Source organism: Astyanax mexicanus, chromosome 22, assembly GCF_023375975.1.
Source record: "Astyanax mexicanus isolate ESR-SI-001 chromosome 22, AstMex3_surface, whole genome shotgun sequence".
Lineage (NCBI taxonomy): Eukaryota > Metazoa > Chordata > Actinopteri > Characiformes > Acestrorhamphidae > Astyanax > Astyanax mexicanus.
In genome coordinates, this window is record NC_064429.1 from 16,107,462 (window position 1) to 16,123,250 (window position 15,789).

At 38.4% G+C, this 15,789-nt stretch overlaps 1 protein-coding gene across 5 annotated transcripts in view; it reads left to right on the top strand.

Annotated features, from left to right (window-relative positions):
• wdfy3 (WD repeat and FYVE domain containing 3) overlaps positions 1-15,789 on the top strand; it is a 181,097-nt gene that overhangs the window by 147,333 nt on the left and 17,975 nt on the right. For 4 of the 5 annotated variants that reach the window (XM_022664815.2, XM_022664812.2, XM_022664816.2 and 1 more), the window contains 16 exons: positions 90-199; positions 890-1,072; positions 1,247-1,404; positions 2,256-2,333; positions 4,325-4,552; positions 4,997-5,047; positions 6,964-7,132; positions 9,112-9,272; positions 9,683-9,831; positions 10,179-10,299; positions 10,401-10,486; positions 10,583-10,663; positions 10,756-10,810; positions 11,633-11,752; positions 11,951-12,068; positions 12,920-13,026. In XM_022664815.2, the coding sequence (XP_022520536.2) occupies positions 90-199; positions 890-1,072; positions 1,247-1,404; positions 2,256-2,333; positions 4,325-4,552; positions 4,997-5,047; positions 6,964-7,132; positions 9,112-9,272; positions 9,683-9,831; positions 10,179-10,299; positions 10,401-10,486; positions 10,583-10,663; positions 10,756-10,810; positions 11,633-11,752; positions 11,951-12,068; positions 12,920-13,026 (1,975 nt within the window). The remainder of the gene's footprint in view (positions 1-89; positions 200-889; positions 1,073-1,246; positions 1,405-2,255; positions 2,334-4,324; positions 4,553-4,996; positions 5,048-6,963; positions 7,133-9,111; positions 9,273-9,682; positions 9,832-10,178; positions 10,300-10,400; positions 10,487-10,582; positions 10,664-10,755; positions 10,811-11,632; positions 11,753-11,950; positions 12,069-12,919; positions 13,027-15,789) is intronic. The other variant, XM_022664814.2, reaches the window with a different exon arrangement.

Below are 15,789 nucleotides of genomic sequence, written 5' to 3' on the forward strand. Positions count from 1 at the left end.
ATACCTATATATAGTAAAATAAAAAACTTGTTGACTAATTGACTATTTGACAAATTGAACCTGTATCATGTTTTTTGTGTGTGTTTCAGTAACGTGGAGGGGTTTGGACTGGAGGCTGAGGCCCGTATGACCACCTGGCATGTGATGATCCCATCAGAGAACGAGGCCGACACTCCCCACAGTCAGGATGTCAGTGAGGGTACGGCTCCCTCCCAGTCACAATCTCTCAGCAATGCTTTTAGGGTTTTGTGCACTACTTATACAGTGCTGTTAAAATGTTTTGTTGTTGTTGTTGTGTTTTTTTTTTCTTTTTTTTTTGGCCTTACAGATTTCTTTTGTTTTTGACATAATCGAAAAAAATTTAATATCAGACAAATATAACATAAATACACATAGCAGTTTTTTACATAACAAATTAACTGTGATTAACTACATTTTTTGGAAAGCAATTCCACTAGCCACAACCAGACCTGTAGAATCCAGAAATAACTTAATTAAAACCTGTCTGACAAAAGGGCAGGGACAACTCATCCAGGAGGTCAAAAAAGAACCCAAAATAGCATCTAAAAAACAAGGGCCAAGGGTTATTAGTTGTTTATTAGGGTTAGGGGTTGTTTTTTTTCCTTAATAAATGAAATGATCATTTAATAAGTTCTTTTTACTCTAAAAACTTTACTTTAACAAAAGAAATCTGTAGGGGCAAATACTTTATCACAGCACTGTATAAGACAGAGAATGAAACCGTAATCCTAGAACTCACAGTTAGTGAGTTACTACAGATAAGTCAATATCTCCTTAAAAACAGAGACAACTGCAATCACCATCAGTCTATTTCAATTTTATTTTATTAAAGAATCCATGCAAACTAACCTGTACTGAATGCTCATAGGACGTCAGCTGCTCCTGAAAGCAGTGAACCGGGTGTGGACGGAGCTGATGCACAGTAAGAGACAGATGCTGGAGGACATTTTTAAGGTTTCCTTGCCAGTCAATGACAGAGGACATGTGGACATCGCCACTGCCCGGCCTGGGCTGGAGGAACCGGCCGCCAAGAGCTGGCAGAACCACCTCGGTGAGGGAAATGAACCATTTTCTGCTCTCTGTTGTTGTGCACATTGTGTGTAGTTGGCCGAATGTGTACAAAGTGTGACTTACACACCACAGTTCTGTAATAAAGATACAGATATAACAGTTTATGTGTGTATGTTATGTGAAGCCTAAATGTGTGATTTTCTGTCTTGATCAGCTCATGAGAAGAAGTGCATCAGCAGGGGAGAGACCATCGTCCCAGCGACCCAGTCCAAACTCTCACGGGTCAGCAGCGGCTTTGGACTGTCCAAGCTTACAGGAGCCCGACGCAGCAAGAAGGAGAGCGGCATGAACAAAAACAACCTGTCAGCACAGGTGCAGAAAGCGGATCTTTGTTATCTGCTTGTAACCAGCTAATTGTTTATAGTTTACATTAATTTTAAAATCTTTATTGAAGTCTTCACCTTGGACTGAGAATTGGTCTGAATATTTACAAATCAGTGGATAGTTTCTTAATTATTTTTTTTTGTATTTTTTTAGATTAGATTTTGGTAGGACTGGATGCATAACGTCTATCTTGCATTCTTCCACATAGCATCAAAGTCAACAGTATTGATGAACAGACTGAATTGAGACTTTCATATAAATTGCTTTAATGAGTTGAGTAAATACATATAAAAGATAAAAGCTTGTAAGTGGGGATATCAACACAAGAGGCTCTCTTTAAGCGATCTATGTCGCACCTGCATGGCTAAGATAGGATTGGGTGGCAGACTGTTGACCGTTGTCAGGGTTTAAATCAGTAAGTGGCGCACCTGTGTTTTCTGACGCTAAAATAGCAAAACACCTGATATTTACCTGAACACACCTCACTTCCAGACCACCACGTCTATCAGTGTAGATTTATTCCTAAACTCACAAAGACACAAGGTGCGAAAATATAGACTGTTGATGGAGGTGTAAGATAGCAACAAGCATTGCTACGTGCGTTGTGCAGGGTGTACGATAGCGCCCAAGGTCTAAAACTATTTGGAACAAAAACACCACATAGTGCTGCCATTTAAATTGTTTAAGATTAAAATGAAATAGTTTTGATAAGCTAGTTGTCAACAAACTTTTAAAAAGTAGTGTATGCTTCTTGTATATATTTATGTTTCTTAATTTGGTTTAAATCCTGTAAAACCACTGTCTAAAAGAGAATTATTTTTGTTATGTTTTGTTTCCAGGAGACTTTCCAGTGGATGTTCACTCATATTGCAGTGGTGCGGGACCTGGTGGCCATGCAGTACAAAGAATATCAAGAGGTCAGCACACACATTATACAACAATAAACCAACACACACACACACACACACATATTTTAGTTCTGTGTATTTCGCATTTAACCTAATTGTCATCGATAGCAGCAACAAGGGCTGACCCCTTAAATCTGAGTGCAGCAATATTGATTTGATGGACACAGACTCAGCTCACATTTCCATGATCCAAACAGCTGAAAAATAGCAGGCTTTCGTTAGAGATTTTGCAGGTTAAATTCAATCCATGCCCTTTCCAGACCTCATAAACAGTCAGATGGTTGACATCACGCTTTCAGACTTTTCAGTGTCGGTTTTGATCGGTCAGCACAATGACCTCTGCTTGATCAAATCATGTTTTCTTTATTCCCTTCTGTGTACTGAAAGAAGTTCAAGCTAAAATATGTGGCCTTAAAATTACAGCTTTAAAAACATGGATGTTTGGACTTTTTTTTTTTTTTGGAGCAAATCCACAGTTCAGGATATCCCATCATTATCATTAGCATGTCTGTTCGGTTTATCTTCATTTCTGGAATGCCTTACATGCAGACCCTCTTCAGCTCCTGCAGCATCTCAACCCTGCTTTAGTCGATTGTCTTGAGTGGGTTATTGTCTTGGAGCATCACACATTCTCATCAGTTTTAAAAGGGTCCTTCCTCTAAAATCTACTTTTTTTTTGTTCTTTGTGTAATACAATAGGTCTCTCTGAGTTGTATATGATGGTGCACATGAAACTCTTCCTCAACATCCATTGTTTGCAGTAGCTAGTAAAAGAAAATATTCAAAGCACCTGTGTCTACGGCAACCTGTGAATTATTCATGGCCTCGCCCACCTTGGCTCGCGACCGCTTACAGGCAGAGCTGAAGGCAGGCAGCGTCACCGTCTCATCAGACAGGAGCTAACAGAGTTAGGAACAACATGGCAGTTTGTTCCTGTGTTATTTGTGCGAATAACACATAAGTGCACATAAGTTATATGCTTTATTTTTTTTTTTTATTTACTTTATCTCAGGGTAGATTTGATGATTTGCTGAGATTAAACTGACAGTTTTATCGGAGCAAATAAATGATAGTATAGCTCTATATTCTACCTTTAAATAACCTGGAAAAGTGCCATCAGCTGTGTGCGCGTTTGAGCAGGGTGGTTGGGTAAAAATGAAGCGATCTGATTGGCTAAAAGCACTTTGTTCATGGATCAGCGCCCGAATCAATTTCAGTGTCAACTTGACTGAAAGTGGCGAAATGCAAGATCAAGATTTAGGCGTAGTTCAAAACTTGGAAACGTAGAAGTTTCAAAAAAAGTAAATGAGTCAAAATGAGTGCCTATTACACAATATGTGTACATGTTGGCAGGTCTGCTTAAGATGACTTGCTTTTGTCTTTTCTGTAGTAACAACTGTACAGTGAAGTATTCATTTAATAGATCCTCCCAAACCAACCAATCCTGAACTTGCAATAATGTTTATCATTAAAATAAGCCAATGGCGGTTCAAGTTTTGTACAAAAAAATGTATTAAATAAAACAAGACCAATCATTGGGCTTTATCATTGCATGTGCCCCAAGGCTGCAGCCTACGGTAGCCTGTACATTAATCCGCTCCTGGCTAAAGGCCAATTTATACTTTTGCGTTGAACCTATGCCGTAGCCTACACATATCCAGCGAGAGTGAACCTATGGTGTAGGTTTGACCTTGATGAATAAATTGACCATAATTTTCAAAGCAGCTTCAAAATCATTATTATGCTTCATTGACTGTAATAAGGAGAATACCACGTACAGCTAACTGCTGTGTTAACTTTGGCAAAGCAAGCAGAAAAGTACTTACAGGTCATAATTGTGTGGTGTGTTACACTGCCACGATAGTTCTTCCACAAGCTTCTGCCACAAGCTTCTTACACTTTCATTAATTGTATCTCTCAGCTTGTCCAGAAATGCATGTGTTAAGCAATTAAGTGTGATGTTATATTGATTAAAATTGTGTTTTTATTGTTTTTCGCAGAGGCAGCAGAATGCACTGAAGTATGTTACTGATGAGTGGGCGGGTATCGAGTACGAGTTACTGCGTGAGAGAGGCCTCTGGGGCCCTCCTATTGGCTCACACCTAGATAAGTTCCAGCTGGACATGACTGAGGGACCTTGTCGAATGAGAAAGAAGATGGTTCGCAATGACATGTTCTATATCCACTACCCCTATGTGCCTGACTTTGAGCCCAACAACAGCTCTCAGGTAATATAGATAATGATGTTTTCTTGTTTTCTATAATCCAGTTCATATTATGTGTTGAGGTTCAGCTGAGTTGAGGGGATTTCCATTGTTTACAATGTTTTTTCTTTCCCTCAAATTTCCTCATTCCTCAAATCCCAAAATAAGGCAGCAGCTCCATTTCTTAACCTATTACTTCCATGTTAAGTGTTCGCAACACAGCAACACGATTTATAACTGAAGGTTCTGCAGATTGCGAAAGCTGGTGAGAGTTCAGTGCTAACAGGCTGCTAATCTGCAGTGAAAGGCTCTTTTGTGGCCTGTCTTGCTGAAATCAGCAATGTTAGGCACATGATGAGGGTGATGTGAGCACAGAAGAGCCGAAAGGTGACGAGGAGTACTTTTTAAAAAGTGCCTTTTTTTTTTCATATTGTCCAACCGAACCTTACTTACTTTCCCTTCTGTCAGAATCCTCCTCCAGTGCCCTTGCTGGGGGCAGCAGGCTGCATCCCAGTCCAGGTACAAGCTGGCTTAAGACTGACTTAACAGTGACTTGTTGTCCTGTGCACACAATCAATTGCATGATGCTGAAGAATGGCCTAAACTGAAGCCTTTAAAATATACAGGCCTAAGCGACGTGCTTTATATCCTGACGCATTTTCACTGGCTGTTTCCTGTTAGTATATGGCCTGCACATCAATTATATAGTCTATTATTTAATCCCAGTATGTCTACATTTACTGTCATTAGGAACTTACATGCTGTATTGTTGCACAAGGCTGATTAACTGACCTGATGTAACAAAGGTTGAGATGCATTTTCACAGCTGATTTTTTGTGCTTGACACATAACTGCTACTTTCTCTGAGTGATTTTGATTGTCGTCTGTGTTTAACTAAATGAACATATGATTGAAAATACATTTATGAAAGTCAAAAGGATGTGCAATCAAATGCTCAGTAAAAAAAGAGCTATATACAGAATGCTTGAAAGTTTTGAACCCCTTAGAATGTTCTATATTTCTGCATAAAACATCATTAAATTTTCACCACAAGTCCTAAAAGTTGATAAATAGAACCCAGTTTAAAAAATAATACAAAAAAAGTAAACCTGGTAATTTATTTTTTGAGGGAATGATCCAATATTACATATAAATGAGTGGAAAATATATGTCAAAATTTGCTTTCAGTATCTGGTGAGATGCTTGGTGAGTTTCCCCACATTAACTCCTCACTTCAGGTCTTTCCACAGTATTTAATTTAGAGCTTTGACTTGGCATTTCCAGAACATTAACATTTATTATTCTTTAACCATTCCTCTGTAAAATGACTTGTGTACTTAGGGTCATTGTCTTGCTGCATGGCCCACCTTCTCTTAAGATTTAGTTCATGGATTGATGTCCTGATATATTTTCCTTTAGAATGTTCTAAAATAATTCAGAATTCATTGTGTGAATTCAACAACGATACCACCACCACCATGTTTCACAGATGGGATAAGGTTTACATTAACATTACCATTAATATTAGCCAATGTTAAAGAGGCCTTTACTTGCTTTGAAGTTACTTTTGGGTCCTTTGAGACCTCGTTGACTATTAAGTGCCTTGCCCTTGACGTGATCTTTGTTGTTCGACCACTCCTGGGGGAGGGTGACAGCAGTTTTGAATTTCCTCTCTGGATGTGGACTGATGAAGTCCAACCTCTTTAGAGAGGGTTTTGTAACCTTTTCCAGCCTGATGAGCATCAACAATTCTGATCGTCATACCGTTGATTGGATCATTTTCCTCAATTAATAGATGTCCATCTCATTTGTTTAACTTTGTTTTCTTCATCTACTTTTAGGACCTGTCTAAAAATCTGATTATGTTTTAGGTCGTATTTATGCAGAAATATAGAAAATACAAATGGAATTACAAACTTTTAAGCACCAGTGTAACTGGGTTTAGTTAGATTGTATTTGTCTATTAATATCACTTAATAATCAGTATGCAGAAATCCTGCTCATTGCAAAGGGTTCCCTTTATCCACCCCTCACCCATCCCACTTAAGAGACTACTACAATTTCTGAATCAGTTTCTCTGATTTTCCTAAAATTAGTAAAATTAACATTGTTTTTTTATTCTATAAACTACAGACAACATTTCTCCCAAATTCCAAATAAAAATATTGTCATTTAGAGCATTTATTTGCAGAAAATGAGAAATGCAAAGAAAACTAGTTCATATTCATGAAGTTTTATGGGTTCAGAAATCAACATTTGGTGGAATAACCTTGGTTTTTAATCATGTTTTCATGCATCTTGGAATGTTCTCCTCCACCAGTCTTACACACTGCTTTTGGATAACCTTATGCCACTCCTTGTGGAAAAAGCATGGCTTGTGATCATCCGTCTTCCTCGTGATTACGATTTAATGTCTGTCTTGCTCTGCTGTTTAGAAGCCGATGCGCTATCGGAGAGCCATCAGTTACGACAGTAAGGAGTACTTCATGCGCTTACTGTCTGGAAACCCAGGCATGTACCAGCACTCCATTCAGCAGAGCACGGAGGGAGAGACCACTCAGCAGGAGCCTGAGCACGGGGAGGACACCATCGCAAGGGTAAAAGGTGAGGCACCAATCAATTTCAACTCAAAATGCTAATTAGCACTGTCGAGGCCAGTTGCTGCTCCAGCGTGCCCTCCGGGACGTGTGGTGGTTCTGACGAGGTGGTGGCAGCTGCAGGCTTCCTTCTGGAATATGCAGTCTCTCTATTGAAGCCAGGATGCACGATGACACTGTAAATACTTTTGAAATACGGAGGGCTGCAACAACTGCCACATGCCTTGCCATTAATTACTCAGGTAGAAGTGTAGATACTATAGTTTCAAATACTCCTGTAGAAGTTGTTGAAGTATCAGCTTCTATCAGCTTTTTACTCATGTGTAAAAGTACTGCTTTCAAAACTACTTAAAGTATAAAAGTAAACGTAATGTAAGGGGAAAAAAATGCTATTAAGAACAAACGCTTAGGCCGTAATGCCATAATGCTTAATGACAATAATGTTATATTAAAATGTGAAAGTTGATAAATCTGGCACCAGGCTCCCTGATTCAGCTGCATATGTGCCCATTGTAAATGAATGTATTTTAGTACAATGTAAATATATTAAAAAGAAGCTTTGTTGGATGTTTATATCGAGTTCTCTTGAGTCTCTGCACGGATCATCTATAGGGGGGGAGGGGTGTGGCATGTGCAGGTGTGATGGATCATATAAACCAATATGGAGTGGGAATGGTATATGTTTATACTTCTCTACATCCAACCACAGTCAGATTCCCTCAATCTGAATGGAGAGATTTATCTCGATAGGGGTTTTATTAACAATGAGAAGTCAAAATGAAAACAGGTTGAAATGAAATAGGAGTAACGCAGCTATTTTTAAAATGTAAGTAGTAGAAAGTTCAGATAATTGTTTAAAAATTTAAGAAGTAAAAAGTCACCTGAAAAAAAAAAAAATCCAGTGAAGTATAGATAAACAAAAGCGTCAGTCCGTATTATTTTGTGAAGAAGGGATAAAATATTGTGTTTAATGGTACCAGTGTGCTGGAATGACCATCTGTGCTAAGCCTAATATATTCATTCTAAAAACTGGGGTGTCGAGACACTTTTCACAGGAGTTCCTCAAGTTTTTTATTTATTTAAACCTTTATTTTACCAGGCAAATCATTAAGAACAACTTCTTATTTACAATGGCAGCCTGGCATGACATGATGTCACGTGTCTTTACTTACTTACTTCACACGTAGAGACTCTAAAAGAGGATCTGGCTCAGTTTTACTCAACGCAAGCGGCTGGTGGAGCAGTGGAGACTTCAGAAGGGGAAACTCAGACCACAGTAGCTCATTCAGAACTCATAGTAAAACCAGTGTGTAGTTGAAGTGAAGTTTTCGGCTGAGCGCGCTCTCTCTCTGGCTGAACATAACCTGGATTTGGATTAATCCGCTCTGAAAGGAGACCGCATCACACCCACCCAGTTTAAAATGATTCTTCCGCATGCTCAATGCAATTACCCATTCTCACCAGAGAGGGCCCTCAATCCCAAAGCATATAGACATCAGCTTTATTAAGTTGTAAAGTATAGATATCCAAAATTTCTACTTAAGTTTAGGCCTATGATAATTCCACTGTGCCTCCCGGGTCACTTGGTGATACTAATGCTGCAGTAGACTCTGGCCATAGAAAAGTTGTCTGTCAGCTTCCACTGTAGCCACCCACAGCACAAGCTACAATAGCAGCTTCCCTGAGCATCATGGCAGATGCCAACCCTGGACAAAAACGAGAGTATTAGGGTTCATTTGAACTTTTGTTAAAATTCAGAGCAAGTTTCTGCTTCATAACAATCTACATCATCTTAATTGTGGCTAGGAAAAAGTGCTGAATTTATAGCGTAACCGTAACCGCTGTGGTTGACAGCGTGAAGTTTGGTTTTCTGCTTAGTCTGCACTTTAAAAGTGAGATGTGAGTTTAAAGTGTGGTGTGTGTGCAGACTGCTCTGACAGTGGTGTGTTTTTGTGTGTGTGTGTGTGTGTGTATGTGTGTGTGCAGGTCTTGTAAAAGCTCCCCTGAAGCGCTCACGATCCACAGCAGACGGTGGTGATGAGGATAGCCAGGAGCAGCTACAGGAGCTCCTGGAGTCTGGAGCCATGGATGAAGAGCAGAAAACTGACAACACCACCCTGCTCCGCTTGCTGGAAGAGGGGGAGAAGGTCTGTCCCCCACATGCTAATATAATCTACACACACACATGTTCATACAAATGTCTACATCTCACCCACATCCCTTGTCCCTAACCTAATCACCTTCTACTATTTTATTGTGCAATAGATATAGCATATATCTATTATCTATATGTCTATTTATATCTATTAATAGATATAGCACCGATTCTGTATTTTCTATGTTTAATTTTTTACCTGATTCTTTGTCCTGTGATCATGTTTCTGTAAAGCTGCTTTGTGACAACATCAATTGTAAAAAGCGCTATACAAATAAATTTGATTTGATTTAATACTTGGCTAACTTCACATTTAGCATGTGAATTTCTGCACATTTTCTTTCTTAACCCTAATGTTTTTTCTAATAAACGAACATATATCAATGATATATTTGTGTATAGATTCAGCACATGTACCGCTGTGCACGAGTGCAAGGCTTGGACACCAGTGAGGGGCTGCTTCTTTTCGGGAAAGAGCATTTCTACGTTATTGATGGCTTCACCATGACGGTCACCAGAGAGATCAGGGACATTGAGACACTTCCTGCAAAGTGAGTCACAAGCAGGGATGACGAACCCTGCGTCATGTTGCTTGCCATCAGCAGCCAGAGTCTGAGAGAGAGAGCTCGGTTTACCTTGCTCTCTCTGGGAGGGTAGATTGCCTTCACTTAGCCCTACCTTTTGGTTTTGAATGTAAACGTGTAGTGGAAGGGTGTCCTGATTCTTGTTAGGCTAAAGGGGTAGGGGGAAGTGTTAAGGCTACATGGACCTTCAAACAGAGATTTTTCAGAGGACGCTCAAAACAGAGGGCTATTAGAATCACAAGCACAAGTAGTTCAGACAGAACCGTTCCCTCATTGAGGAGCATTGTGTTAAACAGTACGTCTGATTGTTCCAGCCTGCACGAGCCGATTATCCCCAGAGGGGCCCGACAGAGCCAGAGTCAGCTGAAGAGATCCTGCAGTATCTTCGCATACGAGGATATTAAAGAGGTGCACAAGCGCCGCTACCTGCTGCAGGTGAGGAGAGGAGCTTCTGTTTTATCACAACCTGGTTTCCTCCTAGAATTTGTTAATGGTTACCCATGATGTTCAATGATTCTCTTTCTTCTATATTACAGCCAATGGCAGTGGAGGTGTTTTCAGGCGATGGGCGAAATTACCTCCTGGCTTTCCAGAAGGGTGTCAGAAATAAAGTCTATCAGAGGTAAATATGTTTATGGTCTTGTCCTGCTGAAAACGTTCTCAGATTTTGTGGTGAAATCTTCTTTGGACTGATAGATCTTGACTTCTCTGTTTGTAGGTTTCTGGCAGTTGTCCCCTCCCTCGCAGACAGCTCCGAATCAGTCTCAGGACAGCGGCCCAACACCAGCGTAGAGCAGGGGTACGTCCCTCGAGCGCAGTGGTGCTAAATAATCCAACGGCAGAGCTTAACATGACTCACTGACTTGCTCCAATTTGTGTCTGCTTATCTAGGTCTGGGCTTCTCAGCACTTTGGTTGGAGAGAAATCTGTAACACAAAGATGGGAGGTAAATCATTCGTTTTTAGGAATGATTAAATGTTATTATAAGTGTAATAAACTTGTTTAGATATTAAGCAGGCTGTTCTATTATTCTGTGTCACACAAAGATACTGTAGTTTATTCCTTTTCCCTAAAGTTTCAGTAGGTCGTGTCTTAGGTTCCTTCCCTCAGGCTTGAAACAAAGGCTGCTTTAAATTGCTTTAAAAATAAGTCCACCATTTGCATGCACCGTTCATTTATCTTTTTTATTTTATTTTTAAATAAATATAGATCTAGAAGCTAACAGGCAAAATCATGCCCAGTTTGAATTCACTGTTTCTATGATGTCATAATAAACAATGCATGGTTCGAATCCCGTTCATGCGTCTTGCCATCAACTACCGGAACCCTAAGAGAGCACAATTTTTCTTGTTGTCTCTGGGAGGGTAGATGGTGCTCTTTCCCCAAATCACTCCAAAGGGTGATGATGGTAAAAATGTTGACTGCTTTTGGTGCATACCATCACACAATTTACACAGTGTGGACTACGTGGAGTGTGGAAATAAAATACAGTAACATTTTTATTTAATGTAGCCTGTATAATAACAGTATTTTTTACAGTGTAAGAAAACACTTAAGCCACAGATTGAGCAAGCCGTCTGATGCAGTTTAAACGTATTTTGCTCAAGTCCTACTGGTGAAGGACTTTCATTACTTCCTATTGTGTAAATTAACATTTACACTGATAAACTTTATGACAAACAACTGTACAAATTAGATTTTTAGCTAAATTGTGTGAATGCCTTTCACTTGGACTGTTTTCCTCATGTATGCATTTCTATGTTGCCAGAGAGGAGAGATCAGCAACTTCCAGTATCTAATGCACCTGAACACGCTGGCCGGCAGGTCCTACAACGACTTAATGCAGTACCCAGTCTTCCCCTGGATCCTCGCAGACTACGACGCAGAGGTACTTTCAGTCCTAGCTGTGCTCTAAGACTAATTACTGCAGCAGTATAACACAGTCTGAGCACTACAGCATGCCGTGCAGATATTGGGTGATGGAGTATACTACAGGTTATAAGTACTGTAAGGAAATCTGTTTGTGAGCAAGAGAAGCCCACTGGCTAGAGTTTAATCAGAGATGTGTGTGGAATTGTGTCTTCAGGAACTGGATCTGAATAATCCCAAAACATTCCGTAACCTGTCCAAACCAATGGGCGCTCAGACCGACGACCGACTGATCCAGTACAAAAAGAGATTCAAAGATTGGGAGGATCCCAATGGTAAGTGCTGATCCTGCTGGTTATTTAAGATTCAAGTTTTAAAGGGTTTATTGTCATGTGCAAAGTAAGAAACAAGTTTACTCATACAATGAAATTCTTTCTTTGCTCCTCGCCAAGTATGCCCCATAAATATAAACGTAGAAAATATACAATAAGGCAAGAAAAAAACTAACTAAATAGTAATATTAAATTGGTGTTAAATATGTATATGATAACAGTAATGTCTTATTGATATTATTTACAAGTAAGTACATGATTATCTACAGCAGTGAAATATAAAAAAAAGTGCAATTAGTTAATTAGTACAAATATAATATTTTTGCAGTAAAGTGAACATGTGCCTCTGAGAAATGTCCTTGACATGTAAACATGTCATGATGGTCATGATTAGTTGAAATTTACAGTGAAACACAATTTGAATCATCAGGGTTCGTACGATCATGTAAAACCTGGAAAAGTAATGGAATTTACAATTAGCAATTTCCAGGCCTGGATAAGTTATGGGTTTTCAGGATCTGACACATTTTATTATTGAAGATTGTGTGTCAACATTTTATTTGATTCATTTTATTCCTACTATAATCATTTTTAATTATAGAGTTAGTAAGACATTTGTTTTACTGTCCATGTCTGCAATGATGTTTAAAAAAATTGTATGGTCATGAAAATTTGCCTTGAAGGCCTAGAAAAATCATGAAAAAATTGTGGAAAATTATTGGTTAAAATGTGTATAACATTAACAGTGCGGAAATCCATTTCCTCAAGCATAAGAGGAACGATTAAAAGCCTGTAACAGGTTGATCTGTGCTCAATCTGAACTATTGTATGGGATCCTGTGTATTCTTTCTTAGGTGAGACCCCAGCATATCATTATGGAACTCATTACTCCTCTGCTATGATCGTGGCCTCCTACTTGTTGAGAATGGAGCCTTTCACCCAGATCTTCCTCAGGCTACAAGTGAGTGAGATCAGATGACTGAGCAACTTTTTTAACTGAATGATCCTAAATGTTCTTCTGCCATTATATGTGCAATTAATGTGAATTCTTGTGTATTATGTAGATTTATATTATTAATGTATTTAACTTTGGGACTTAGTGAGAAAGTCATTCCTTCTCTTTCCTGTAAAACTTGGTACAGCAACATCTTGTTTTCACTCATCCTATAGAGAGAGTACTTCATTTTTTATGGGGAAATCAGAACTAATGGAAAGTTACTAAAAATTATCATTGTTAGCTTCCAAAACAAGCCGTCAATACACTGCAAAAAAATCAACTGGCAAAAACTAGACAAAATATAGCTAAACTTAGACATAAATGATGAAATTAAGCAAAAAAAAAATGCCATTGGGATGAGCAAATTTTTCTTGGTAAGATTCCTTGAACAAAAAAAATAAAACAATCACAAAGCCTCAAAATAAGTGAATAAGACTTCAATCAAAATCCCTTGATTTGTGGCTTAAATAATTTTTTGTGCTTATTTTGACTTCAAATTACTTAAAATTAGGTGAAAGTCAAAATAAGACTGAATAAGATAAATTATTTTTAAATGAACTAAAACAATTTACATTTTCAATGCTTAAAACCTTCAAATGGATTTATTTTATTTCCTTACATAATTTAATTAGCTAAGAGTTTGCAGAGTACTCCCCTTATTCTTAGCAATGACTTTATTACTGTACTGTAGCTAAAAGCTGGCGTTGCCAATTTTCTCCAGTTTCCAAGAGTCTTTTAAAGGTGTAGGAAACAGTACTCACTGCTCGCTGGCTTCATCTGTATTTTCTATAAACAAAAGTTAAAAAGAAATATTTTATTAGTTCTACTCCCTACATTTTAAAAATAGCCTTGTTACTCCTATTTCATTTCAGCTTGTTTTCATTCCGGCTTCTCATCGTTCAAAATAAATAATAATAATCCAGATAAATCTTTCCATCTATAGATATAGAGTGGATCTGGTTGTGGTTGGAAGAGAACTATAAACATATATAATTCTGACACCCTATTGGTTTATACCCGATCAATCACACGAAAGAACATAGCAGACGTATGTAGCCTAGTATCAAGATGATCCGTGCAGAGACTCAAGAGAACTCCAGCCAAACGTCCAACTAAGCTTTAACTTTAGTATATTTACTTTATTCTACTAAAATACATCCATTTACAATGGAAATATATGCAGCTGAAACCGGAAGCCTAGTCCATTCCAAATTTATCGACATTAACATTTTAATATAACATTATAGCCCCCTTTTACACCCCTTTTTTCTTGAGTAAAAAGCTAGTTACTTGTTATTGATACTTCAACTTCTACAGAAGTACTTTAAAACCCTAGTATCTATACTTCTAACAGAGTAATGAATGAGAATACATTTATCACTTTTGCCAGAAACTGCTTGAAATATTATTCGGTTTTTGCTTTATTTTGCCCGTCTGCAGTTCTTTGATTCAGTGTCATCATGTAGATATTTGGGATGAATTATGTCAGTATATGCTTTGTTGAACACTGAACAACTGCTGTTCAATTAAATAGGTTTTCACCAGATGGAAAGTCATTATATTCATAAAATGCAGCTCATGATGAATTATTCATCCTCCATCATATCAAACCTCAGAATGAAAATGAAATATTTTGACACCCATCGGGAAAATGTCCAATGTCTTGTTAAACTACATGATGTCAAACATTTTGATTACTTTTGAAATCAAGAGCCTTTATGAACAGTGTAACAACAGCCTCTACTCCTTTAAATTGACTTTGTTCTAGATGCTGGAACATTGCTGTGTGCAAATAGAGTAGGACTGTCTGGAGCCATGAATAAACATGATTTATGATGCCATCAAGTTTAATGCCTAGTTTTTGGACTTGAGGTGTATAAAGAGCTATAGCATTGAATACCTAGGGGATGAGGTAGGGTTGGTAATCATCCAACATCCTGACCTCACTAAACCTCACTAAACTTTACAAATCATACTAATACCTATACAGTCGATAATTAAATAAACACATTTTTTGGTGTCAAAATGTTTCTATTTCTGATGAATCAAGTGTTCAATAAAAAAACAGTGGTTTCACTGTTTGGATGACACGACTTCTTTTTAAGTCATAAGACAGGCAGGAGACAAATACATCAGATTTTCAATTTACTTAGTTCATATTTTAAAAGTTTATTGTTGCACACTGCAAACAAACAGATTCAATTTCAAATTGAATTAACTGCAGTTTTTAAGAGAATGTGTTACTGGTAATAAAGCATTTCAAGCTTTATTAAATATGACTAATTGCTTTCTTGATCACCCTGTCACTATTAACTCAAAACAGCAGAAAGTAAAACATAGCCCTTCCCCACATATATAGTCTGAACCCAGTAAGCTGTAGAAGTGAGTTACTTCCTTCATACAGTGTCTCAGTTGAAGAGTTAAATTCTAACAGGGCTCACAGTAGTCCAGCTTAAGGCACTACCACTATGATCGGGAGATCTCTGGTTCGAATCCCGGTCAAGCAGCTTGCCGTCAGCTGCTGGAGCCCTGAGAGAGCACAGTTGGCCTTGCTCTCTCTGGGTGGGTAGATGGCGATCTCTCCCCACATCACTCCAAAGGGTGATGTGGATCAGCACAAGGCGTCTGTGAGCTAATGTATCAAAACCAAGTTGCTGCACTTTCCTCCAAATGCACTGGCTACTCAGACTGGCGATGCTTCATCAGCAGCAGTTTGACATGTGAAGT